At 36.2% G+C, this 12,612-nt stretch overlaps 1 protein-coding gene across 15 annotated transcripts in view; it reads right to left on the bottom strand.

Annotated features, from left to right (window-relative positions):
- ATM (ATM serine/threonine kinase) overlaps positions 9,264-12,612 on the bottom strand; it is a 138,900-nt gene continuing 135,551 nt past the window's right edge. For 13 of the 15 annotated variants that reach the window (XM_021101936.1, XM_021101931.1, XM_021101933.1 and 10 more), the window contains one exon: positions 10,256-12,510. In XM_021101936.1, the coding sequence (XP_020957595.1) occupies positions 12,327-12,510 (184 nt within the window). In that variant the 3' untranslated portion in view covers positions 10,256-12,326. 15 annotated transcript variants of the gene reach the window in all.

The following is a 12,612-nucleotide window of genomic DNA, read 5'->3' as shown; positions in this document are numbered from 1 at the left end:
TTGTCGAGTCAAGAAATAGATTTACCATACCCTCCAAGTCATTCCCATCAACACACTGATCACATTGGTATCTTTAAAAACCTGTTTACAATCCTAACAGACCAAGGCTTATACCCCCAAGTGCAAAAATTCAGCAGTCAGAAGACGTAATGTGTATTTAAGGAAAAAATTAGGTTCATATAATTTACATACACATTTACCTGTTGGGAGTACTCAGTTTGAATTTTGACAAATGTATATTATGTATGTAATTTTCACCACAATCAAGATAACTGCATTTGCATCACTCCCAAATCGTGCATCTTTGCAGTCAGTCCACCTGTCCCACCTCATGCCCCTGGAAATGATTGATCTTACAATCACTACAATTCTGCTCCTTCTAGAATGTCACATAAATGGAATGATAACCATATATGTAGCCTTTTTTTTTTTTTTTGGTCTTCTTTAGCATTATGCTTTTGATATTCATTCTTGTTGCTTATTTCAGTAGTTAATTCCTTTTTTAATGACAAGTATTCAGTTACATGGAACATTACACAATTTATCCATGCAACCATTTGGTTGCTTCCAGTTTGGGATTGTGAATAGAGCTGCTATGAATATCAATGTATAGGTCTTTATGGGGATGTATATTTTCATTTCTCTTGGGAAATACCTGGGTAGGGAATTCCTGGGGCAAACTATATGTTTAACTGTTTCATTTTTTTTTAATTGATGTATAGTTGATTTACAGTGTTTCAGGTGTATAGCAAAGTGATTCAGAATCTTTTTCAGATTATTTTCCATTATAGGATATTGAATATAGATCCCTGTGCTATGCAGTAGGTCCTTGTTTTATCTATTTTATATATAGTAGTATGTATCTGTACCCCAAATTCCTAATTTATTCTTTGCCCCCCCTCCCTCTTTGGTAACCATAAGTTTGTTTTCTGTCTGTGAGTCTGTTTCTGCTTTGTAAATAAGTTTATTTGTATCATTTTTTATAAAGATTCTGTATGAGTGATATAATGTATTTATCTCTCTCTGACTTATTTCACTTAATAGAATAATCTCTGTGTCCATCCATGTTGCCGTAAGTGCCATTATTTCATTTCTTTTTATGGTTTATATTCCACCGTGTGTGTGTGTGTGTGTGTGTGTGTGTGTGTGTGTGTGTGTATTGATATACATCTTCTTTATCCACCTGTCTGTTGGTGGACGATTAGGTTGTTTCCATGTCTTGGCTCTTATAAATAGTGGTTTATATTCCACCGTGTGTGTGTGTGTGTGTGTGTGTGTCTGTGTGTGTGTATTGATATACATCTTCTTTATCCACCTGTCTGTTGGTGGACTATTAGGTTGTTTCCATGTCTTGGCTCTTATAAATAGTGCCGCTGAGAACACTGGGGTGTATGTATCTTTTTCAATTAGGAGTTCTTGTCTTTTCCAGATACATGCCCAGGAGTGGGATTGTTGGATTGTATGGTAATTCTGTTTTTAATCATTTAAGGAACTTCCTTACTGTATTTGACAGTGGTTGTACCAAATGACATTTCATGTCAACAGTGTAGGATTTTCCTTTTCTCCACACCCTCTCCAGCTTTTATTATCTGCTAACCTTTTGATGATGACCACTCTGACTAGTGTGAAGTGATGTGCCATTTTGATTTGCATTTCTGTAATCATTAGCGAAGTTAAACATCTTATGTGCCTTTGGCCGTCTGTATGTCTTCTTTGGAGAAATGTCTATTTAGATAGTCTGCCCTTTTTTTTTTTTTTTTTTTTGTCTTTTTAGGGTTACATGCATGGCATATGGAAGTGCCCAGGGTGGGGGTCTGATTGGATCTGCAGCTGCCAGCCTTTGCCACAGCAACACCAGATCCAAGCTGCATTTTGCGACCTACATCACAGCTCACGGCAATGCTGGATCCTTAACCCACTGAATGAGGCTAGGGATCAAACCTGCATCCTCATGGTTATCAGTCGGATTCATTACCACTGAGCCACAGTGGGAACTCCTGCCCATTTTTTGGAGTGGAGTTTTTTTTTGTTTTTTTTTGTTTTTTTTTTTTTTTGGTATCGAGCTGTATAAGATACTTGTATATTTTGGAAATTAATTCCTTGTTGGTTGCATCATTTGCAAATATTTTCTCCCATTTTGTAAGTTGTATTTTTATTTATGTTTTCCTTTGTTGTGCAAAAGCTTTTAAGTTTTATTAGGTCCCATTTATTTTTGCTTTTTATTTTCATTACTGTAGGAGATGGGTACAAAAAATATTGCTATAATTTATGTCAGAGTGTTCTTCTTATGTTTTCTCCTAGTTTTATATTATCCAATCTTAAATTTAGGTCTTTAATCCATTTTGAGTTTATTTTTGTATATGGTGTTGCATTTCCACCAGCAGTAAACTTCAGTAGCTCCACTTGGTTTTTATCATTTGGTGTTGTCAGATGTTTGAATTTTAATTCTTCTAAGGGATGTGTAGTGAATAGCATCTTTTTGTGTTTTAGTTTGCATTTCTTAAATGACTTGATAATGAGTAGATCTTTAATATACTTATCTGCCATTTGGGTATCTTCTTCAGTGAAGTATCTGTTCAACTCTTTTGCCAATTCTTTTTTTTTTTTTTTTCCTCTTTTTTTAAGGCTGCACTTGTGGGATGTGGAGGTTCCCAGGCTAGAGGAGCTGTACCTGCTGGCCTACGCCACAGCCACAGAAACACGGGACCCGAGCTGCATTTGCGACCTACACCGCAGCTCACGGCAAGGATACTTAACACACTGAGCGAGGCCAGGGATCGAACCCACAACGTCATGGTTCCTAGTTGGATTCATTTCCGCTATGCCACAATAGGAACTCCTTGCCAATTCTAAATTAAGTTGTTAATTTCATTATTGTGTTAAAAGATATTTTAATTTGTTCTAAAAACAAACCCTTTTATCAGATACCGTTTTGCCAATCTATGGATGGTGTTTTTATTTTCTTTCATGATGTCTCTTGGGAGAAAAATTATTTTTAATAGTCCAAGTTTTTACTTTTTCTTTTACGGTTCATGCTTTTAGTGGTGGGTTGTTTTTTTTTTTTTTGTTTTTGTTTTTTTGTCTTTTGAGGGTCACTCCCGAGGCATATATGGAGGTTCCCAGGCTAGGGGTTGAGTCAGAGATGTAGCTGCTGGCCTACACCACAGCCACAGCAACTCAGGATCTGAGCCGAGTCTGTGACCTACATCCAGCTCATGGCAACGCTGGATCCTTAACCCACTGAGTGGGGCCAGGGATTGAACCCACATACTCATGTTGGGTTCATTAACCACTGGCCATGGTGGGAACTCCCATGGTTTTAAAACATGTAGGAAATTTTCCCTTAAACTAAGGTCACAAATGATTTTTCAAATTTTATAATTTTTTAGCTGTCACATTTTAGGATTATCATCCATTTCATGTTAATTAATACATATAGTAGAAGGAAAGGTTTGAGAAGTGTTTTTGTATGGATATGAACCATTTTTTTTGGAAAGACCATCCTTTCCCTATTAAATTGCCTTTGCTGACAATCATGTATGTGGGTTTATTTCTGGTTTACTTACCCTGCTTCATTAATCTCTGTGTCTTATCTTTATGGCAATACCATCTTGCATTTGATACTGTGGCTTCAGTGCAAGTTATCCAAACTTGTTTTTCCTTTTCAAACTTGTTCTGGTTTACTCTAACCCCTTTAAATTTCCGTACAAATTTTACAAGCAGATTGTCAAGTTCTAAAAGGAAAAAATATATATATAGAGAAAAAAGCCTGCTGGGATTGTTATTGAATTGCATTTGTTCTATTTATCAGTTTGGGGAGAACTTATAGCTTAATATTGAGTCCCTCCAACCATGAACACAGTGTATCTATATATTTAGGAATTCAGTTTCTCCATAATGTTTGTAAACTTTAGTGTACAGGTATTTTGCATTTCACTAAAAGAATACCAACAATTTCATGGTTTTGATGCTATTTTTTTGTGTTTTTGAAGTATAGTTGATTTAACAATGTTGTGTTAGCTTCTGGTGTACAGAAAAATGATTCAGTTATATATATATACATATATGTATATATATACACTTTTCCATTGTGGCTTATTACAGGGTATTGAATATAGTTCCCTGTGCTACACAGTAGGACCTTGTTGTTTATTTTATATAGTGTGTATGTGTTAATCTCAAACTCCTAATTTATCCCTCCACACTACTTTCCCCTTAGGTAAGTATAACTTTGTTTCCTGTTGTGAGCTTGTTGGTGTTTCATTGATAAGTTCATTTGTTGGAATTCCTGTCGTGGTGCAGCAGAAACAAATCCGACTAGGAACCATGAGGTTGTGAGTTCCACCCCTGGCCTCGCTCAGTGGGCTAAGGACCAGTGTTGCCATGAGCTGTGGTGTAGGTTGCAGATGCGGCTCAGATCTGGCATTGCTGTGGTTGTGGCGTAGGTCAGCAGCTGTGGCTCCAGTTAGACCCCTAGCCTGGGAACCTCCATATGCCATGGGTGGAGCCCTAAAAAAAGAAAAAAAAAACTTGTGTCATGTTTTAGATTCCACATATTTCTGATGTCATATGGTATTTGTCTTTATCTGATTTATTTCATTTAGTATGATAATCTGTTGTTGCATCCATGTTACTACAAATGGCATTATTTTATTCTTTTTATGGCTGAGTAGTATTCCACTATATATATATAAATACCACATTTTCTTCATCCATTCATCTGTCAATGGACATTTAGGTGGCTTCCGTGTCTTGGCTATTATAAACTACTTTTATGAAAACTTGAGTGCTCATTTTTCCCTTCCCCTCATCATTTCCTCTATGGTAAACATAAGTTTGGCTTTGAAATCTGTGAGTTTTTGTTTTATAAATAACCTCTTGTGCATCATTTTTATTAGATTCCACATATAAGTAATATATGCTTATTTGACATACTTCATGTAGTGTGATAATTTCTAGGTCCATTCATGTTGCTACAAATGGAATTATTTCATTGTTTTTTTATGGCTGAGTAATATTCCATTGTATATAAGTACCCCATCTTCTTTATCCATTCCTCTGTCAATGGACATTCAGGTTGTTTCCATGCCTTAGCTAATTATGAATAGTGCTGCTATCAACATTGGGGTGCATGTATCTTTTTGAATTATGGTTTTCACTAGATATATGCCCAGGAATGGGATTGCTGGATCATTTGGTAGTTCTGTGTTTACTTTTTTGAGGAAACTCCGTGCTGTTTTCCCTGATGGTTGCACCAGTTTACATTCCCTACAAGAGTGTAGGAGGATTCACTGTTCTCCATACCCTCTGCAGCATTTAATGTCTGTAGACTTTTTAATGATGGCCATTCTGACTGATGTGAGGTGTTTTGATCTGTAATTTTGATTTGCATTTCTTTAATAGTGATGTTGAGCATCTTTTAATGTGTTTTTTAGCCATCTGTCTTTGGAGAAATGTCTGTTTAGATCTTCTGCTCATTTTTTGATTGAACTTGATGTGTTTTGTTTTTTGACATAAAGCTGCATGAGATGTTTGTATATTTTGGAGATTAATCCTGTGATGGTTGCTGCATTTGCAATGATTTTATCCCATTCTGTGGGTTGTCTTTTTGTTTTGTTTATGGTTACCTGTGCTGTGCAAAAGTTTTTAAATTTAATTAGATCCCATTTGTTTAATTTTGTTTTTGGTTTCATTACTTGTAGGATGTGGGTCAAAAAGGATTTTGCTGTGATTTAGGTCTAAGAGCATTCTGCTTAGGTTTTCCTCTAGGAATTTTATAGTATCTGGCCTTGTGCGTAGATCCTTAATCCATTTCAAGGTTATTTTTGTGTATGGTGTTAGAGATTGTTTTAATTTCATCCTTTCACATGTACCTGTACAGATTTCCCAGCATCACTTATTTAAGAGACCATCTTTCCTCTGCTGTATGTCTAATTAAATGTAAATGCTCAAAATGCTCCAATCAAAGGACAGAGTGGCTGAGTGAAAACAAGACTCAGATATATGCTACCTACAAGTGGCTCAGTTCAGGTCTAAAGACACACATAGACTGAAAGTGATAAGATGAAAAAACGTATTCCATGCAAATGGAAATTAAAAGAAAGCTGGGATAGCAATACTTATATCAAACAAAATAGATTTTAAAACAAGTACTGTAACAAGAGACAGAAGGATATTACATATTAAAATATTCACAAAGAAGAGAAAATGGAGTTTCCTTGTGGTACAATGGATTAAAGATCTGGTATTGTCACTGCTGTGGTGCAGGTTCAGTCCCTGTCCCAAGAACTTCCACATGTTGCATGCACAGCCAAAAAAAAAAAAAAAGATTAAGTCATTGTAAATATAGATGAACCCATCTTAGGAATACTTAAATACATAAGGTAAACAGACATAAATGGAGAGATTGAGAATAATATAATAATAGTAGGGTATCTGAACACCCTATTCACATCAATGGATGGATCATCCAACAGATAATCAATGGGGAAAGACTGGCTTTAAATGACATATTAGATAGGATGGATTTAATAGATATACACAGTATATTCCATCCAAAATTAGCTGAATACGTATTCTTTTCAAGTGCATGTGGAACACCCTCCAGGATAGATCACATGCTAGGCTATAAAACAATCTCAATAAATTTAAGAAGACTGAAATATCAAACATCTTTTCTGACCACATGGTATATAACATTATATTTCAACTATGAGGAAAAAAACTGCAAAAAATACAAACACATTGAGACCAAACAATATGCTACCTAACAACCAATGAGTCATTAAATAAATAAAAGAGAAATCTAAAAAAATACCTAGAGATGAATGAAAGTGGAAACACAATGATCCTAAACCTATAGGATGCAGCAAAAGCAGATATAAGAGGGATGTTTACAGCAATACAATCCTACCTCAGGAAATAAGGATTATCTCAAAAAAAACATCTAGCCTTATATCTAAAAGAATCAGAAAAAGAAGAACAAACAAAACTCAAAGTTAGTAGAATGAAAGAAATCATAAAGATCAAAGAAGAAATAAATGAAATAGAGACTAAAAAAATACCAAAAAAATTAATGAAACTAAGAGGAGATTCTTTGAAAAGACTGATAACTCTTTAGTCAGAAAGAAAAGGCCCAAATAAATAAAATCAGAAATGAAAGAGAAGTTGCAGCTGACACCATAGAAACACAAAGGTTCATAAGAAATTACTATGACTAATTATATGCCAATAATATGGACAACCTGAGGAAATGGACAAATTCCTAGAAACTACAATCTCCCAAGACTGAATCAGGAAACAGTGGAAAATATTAGCAGATCAATTACCAGTAATGAAAATGAATCAATTTAAAAACAAAGGAGTTCCCATTGTGGCCCAGTGATGCTGAGTCTGACTAGTATCCATGAGGATGCAGGTTTGATCCCTGGCCTCACTCAGTGGGTTAAGGATCCAGCATTGCCTTGAGCTGTGGTGTAGGTTGCAGACATGGCTTGCATCTCAAGTTTTTGTGGCTATGGAATAGGCCAGCAGCTGCAGCCCCAATTCGACCTCTAGCTTGGGAACTTCCTTAAGTCGTAGGTGTGGCCCTAAAAAGAAAAAACAAAATTCAAAATAGAATTAACATATGATCCAGTAATTCTGCTTCTGGGGACATACTCAAAAGAATTAAAAACAGCATCCTGAAGAGAGATTTGTACACCCATGTTCAATAGCAGCATTATTCATAATGGCCAAAAGGGGAAGGCAACCCAAGTGATTCTAAACAGATACTTCCATAAACAGAAATGTGGTCTCTACATACCATGGAATATTATTCAGTCTTTTAAAAGGAAGGAAATTCTGACGCATGCTACAGCATGGATGAACCATAAAGACATTATGCTGTTGAAATAAGCCAGTCATGGAAAGACAAATACTATATGATTCCACTTGTACAGGAAGTGGCTAAAGCAATCAATTTCAGAGACAGAAAGTAGGATGGTGGTTGTCAAGGCCTGGGTGGAAGGAGAATGGGGAGTTGTGGGGATGGGTACATAATTTCAGTCTTGCAAGGTGAACAGTGCTGGAGATTGGCTGCACGACAATATGAGTGTATTTATATCACTATTCAAATGTATATTTAAAAAAGATTAAGATGGCTCAGCAGAAAGGAATCTGACTAGCATCCATGAGGATGTGGGTTTGATCCCTAGCCTTGCTCAATGGGTTAAGGATCTGGCGTTGCCGTGAGTTGTGGTGTAGGTTGCAGATGCAGCTCGGATCTGGTGTTCTATGGCTGTGGTGTAGGCCAGCAGCTACAGCTCTGATTATACCCCTAGCCTGGAAAACTCCATAAGCCATGGGTGCAACCCTAAAATGACAAAAAAAAAAGTTAAGATGGTAAATTTACATTATGTAAAATTAAAAAAAATAGCAAATCATACATTTTACCACCAATTTAAGAAATAGCGAATCATACATTAATAATAGACCAGCTGTGAACACACACTTAAAGCATGGCAAAAGCTACAACAAATCATGACCATTTCTCTTCTGGCCTGGAAATATGTACTGATCTTAACCTTCAACACTACCTGTCACTGTCTATCAGTGTCATACATTTATATATACTGCTGTACATTAGAAAAAACATGCATGCTGTACTTTATGGGCAAGGTAAGGGGATTTTTCAGTGAACTAGATTACATTTTCACCATACCAAATTCTGACTAATCTCTGGGAAAACTTTATACTGTACTTATGCAAAATTCATTTTTTCAGTAGCTAGACAAAGGAAGCAAGGCATGTACCTTGTATCCTGGGCTAGACAGCAGCTTATAGTGCAGTGTGAACTGGATACTCTGTGAATTAGACTAAATTTATATTAATTTTTAAAAAGTGATAAGTATGTGGAATGCAGGATCTTGGTATTTGTCATATTCTTGTCATAGTCTTTTGGACTCTAGAAATCTAGACCACTAGATCACAACTAGGTCACTCTCTAGGCCCCCAAAAGAACATTCATTTGGTTTTTTTTCATGGTGTAATCAAAATTAAGAAAAACTACCAGACTATTTAGAATGAGATGCAGCATACTGGTCTGGTCTGTGCATCAGGCATCCCAGTTTATGCTGCACTGTAAGCTGCTGTAGGTCCAGCCCAGGCTATGAGTTCCATAGGGCGGCTGTGCCCTCCTCACTCACTCTTGTCTCCTAAGGAACCAGCACTGTGCTGCACACACAGAACACTCAAATACTGAATAAAATGAATGAGTCTTAGCATACATTTTCTTAAGGATTTATTTAGGTAACAGTGTAACAGGATTCTGGTAACAGTGTAATAAGAGAAATACATTCAATAGTACTAAAATAATTATACATGAAATGTAGAATTCATTAAGGTGCATTTAAAATACTTGAAATGGCACATATTTCTATATTTTAAGCCATTATACCAGCCTTCTACCTATTTAAAGATGAGCTTACTTTTATCTTTAAGAAGTCCAAAGCTTTTCCTCTTGTTTTTATTTGCTTTAGAGCACATTTAAATTTTTAGTGGTTCTAAGTGCATATATTTTAGGTATATACTATAATGGCCAGGGATTAGTTACCTACTGATTAGGGAGATACTGTGGGGTGGTTATGATTAGCACAGAGAAGAGTGGAAGGGATATTATCTCCCATAATCTGAACGCAACTGCACAACTGTTCAACAGTCTACAATTTACTTTTCTAGTAGCTTCTCTCCCTGGTTTCCACTGACCTTATGAGCAACTGACTGGTGAAACCTAGATTCTTTACAAAGGAAAGGTTTTCAAGTTAGAGACTGTCCATATTAAACTTGTACCTTCAATTTACTACATTCTGGCCTTGGACAAGTTACTTTAACTCCCCAGATTTTACTTTCCCCAGCTATAAATTGTGTAACATCACTAATCTTGCAAAAGATGCTGCATATAATGTACATCAAGTACTAAGCACACAACAAACAGTCTATGATAAATATTTTAAAAACCTAACCAGTCCTCATTTGCTCCCAGTAAATTTTTATCTTACTCATTTTCCAGACAGCATTCTAGCTTGTCATAATCTTTAGAATCTTACTTCTAACACATGTGAATTAGCTATTCCTCCTAGGTTAGTAAGTTTGTTAAATTTTTCAAAGCCATTAATATGAATATTTGTGCAGGACAGGAGTCTCACAGCATATATTCAACGCTGAAGAGTAGATTAATGACATTCAGAGCTCTCTGGATACATCAACTAGCAAGAACTAGCTATAAATTCACTTATTTATTGCATCATATAGTTGATAATTTATTTCCAGCATAAAGATTTCAAGGCTTTCTTTTTTTTTTTTGTCTTTTTCTAGGGCTGCACTTGAGGCATATGGAGGTTCCCAGGCGAGGGGTCTAATTGGAGCTGTTGCCGCTGGCCTACACCACAGCCACAGCACCACGGGATCTTAGCTGCATCTGTGGCCTACACCACAGCTCATGGCAACTCAGCATCCTTAACCCACTGAGCGAGGCCAGGGATTGAAACCACAACCTCACGGTTCCTAGTTGGATTCGTTTCCACTGCACCACGATGGGAACTCCAATAGCCAAAAAATTTTAAGTTTCTGAATGAAACTAAAAACCAGATATCAGTGTGTGAGCTGATAATTCCAGCTGTCCTGCCAGAACTTGCTAACCTATGGGTTTCAGCTATAACATCCCTAAGGCAACTTAGGGTAGGAATTAAACTCATCTCACCCATGCCCACCATAAAGGTGGACACATGGAGGCTTACATCTCGATGAAAAGGAGTTAATAAAATATCCTGCCCACTGAAATAGGGAGGTAAGGAGGAGTGTCTGTCTTGGCCTGGGATCTTCTCTCAGTAAATTTACATTACTCCTCAGATTAGAAAGCCCTGAAACCAAAAAGTTAAAATAACAGGGGCCCTCTATCAGTGACAGCCCTGGAAATATGACATAGCCAGACACAAAACTTTTCTGGAAGGAATTATTCTTAACCCAGGTCACTCAAGATTCCCACAGAGAAAGCCCTGCTGAAAATAAGCTCACTTTTAAAAATCACAAAATATACGGATAAATAGGCCACCAAACACAAGAAATTAACAGGACTATTAGACTATAAAAGAGGGATGTTTAAGTAGGATGTTCAAAATGATTAAGCCTGCTAAAGAAAAAAAAGTTGTAACTCGGGAATAACTCTAAGAATCAATCCAACAAAAATAGAAACATCCACACAAAGACTTGCCACAAATGTTCATAAAAACATTATTCATGAAGCCAAAAACTGAAGAGCCAAATGAAGAATGGATATATAAAATGTGGTATAGTTATATACAACGGATTACTATTTGGCAGTTTTAAAAAATCACACAAATTACAACCTGGATCAACCTCAAAAACATTATACTAAGTAATAAAATAAGCAAAAGACTAAAAAAAAAAAAAAAAAAAAGATGAGTGACAAAAGGAATTGAAAAGTTAAGCAATTACAAAAAACAGCTAGGCATAATGAAACAAATAGGCAGATCTGAAGAATGATACGTATCTAGAAATGAAAAACAACTTTTGAAAGGAGAAACCCAATAAACAGTTTAAAAAGGAGATTATACAGAGACAAGAGAATTCATAAACTAGAAGACGGATGTAAAGGCATCACAAAAAGATTAAGTACTGGAAACACAGAAGGCTTAAATGGTAGAGAAAATAGAAAGTGAGGGTCCAATATACATTCCTAAAAAACAGTAACCATACTAATTGTATCTGTGAAATGTGTAACACCTTCATTATGCAGTCACAACGAGTAATTTCAGTACTGAACATCCAAACACATTTACCATGGTATATAGAGGACTACAATTTCAAAGTTCTTTTCTTCCTTTTATATATTAGTATCAAATAATTCATCATTCATATATAATGTCTGGGAAACAATTTAATTAAAAGCTCCCTCAAAAACCAGCAGTATATTTATTTGTTCTAACTCACACTAAGGAAAAAATCTCTTGGTGTTGCTCCTGCACCTGCTGCTTCCATTTTCAGTTAAAGCCTAAGTTAGTGATGCTACTCTAAACAGTACAAGCATGTACTTGAGGCCAAACATTTAGCCTACAAGTAGAGCATGACTGTATATCTAAAGTGAGAGAACTGTTCCTTGAGACTACCAGAGCATCTTTAGGTACCTGAAGCAAGTATTAAACATTAAAAAAAACAAAAAACTGATTCACTTGAGTATTAACACCTGTTCAAAGTACGTCATTGGGTTAAAAATGAAAGCCAAAATATAATTTCTAAAGGTTGATTTCATGGCAATCACATGCTGAATATCACACCCAAGCTTTCCATCCCGAGAAAAGTTTGCTGAGATTTTTGGGGTCCATGGCCTGCTGTATCAGGAAATTCACCTGTCCACCAACACTGAGCACTGTTCCTTCCTCCACTCCTTTTAGTTTCTCTTGCAGTCTCATCAAGACACGTTCAGCTACTTTGTTGAAACTCTGGTCCGTATCACTAATGACAAAAACAGAAAGGTTTTAAGGATGTGGAACAGTTTAAAGGGCCTTGGGAATAGGAGCTGAAGTACTGACACTAGGTCCTTCCCAGAATACTGCA

The sequence above is a fragment of the Sus scrofa genome, chromosome 9 (assembly GCF_000003025.6).
Source record: "Sus scrofa isolate TJ Tabasco breed Duroc chromosome 9, Sscrofa11.1, whole genome shotgun sequence".
Classification (NCBI taxonomy): Eukaryota; Metazoa; Chordata; class Mammalia; order Artiodactyla; family Suidae; genus Sus; species Sus scrofa.
The sequence above is the reverse complement of the archived record's forward strand: the minus strand, read 5'-3'. Positions and strand labels throughout refer to the sequence as shown.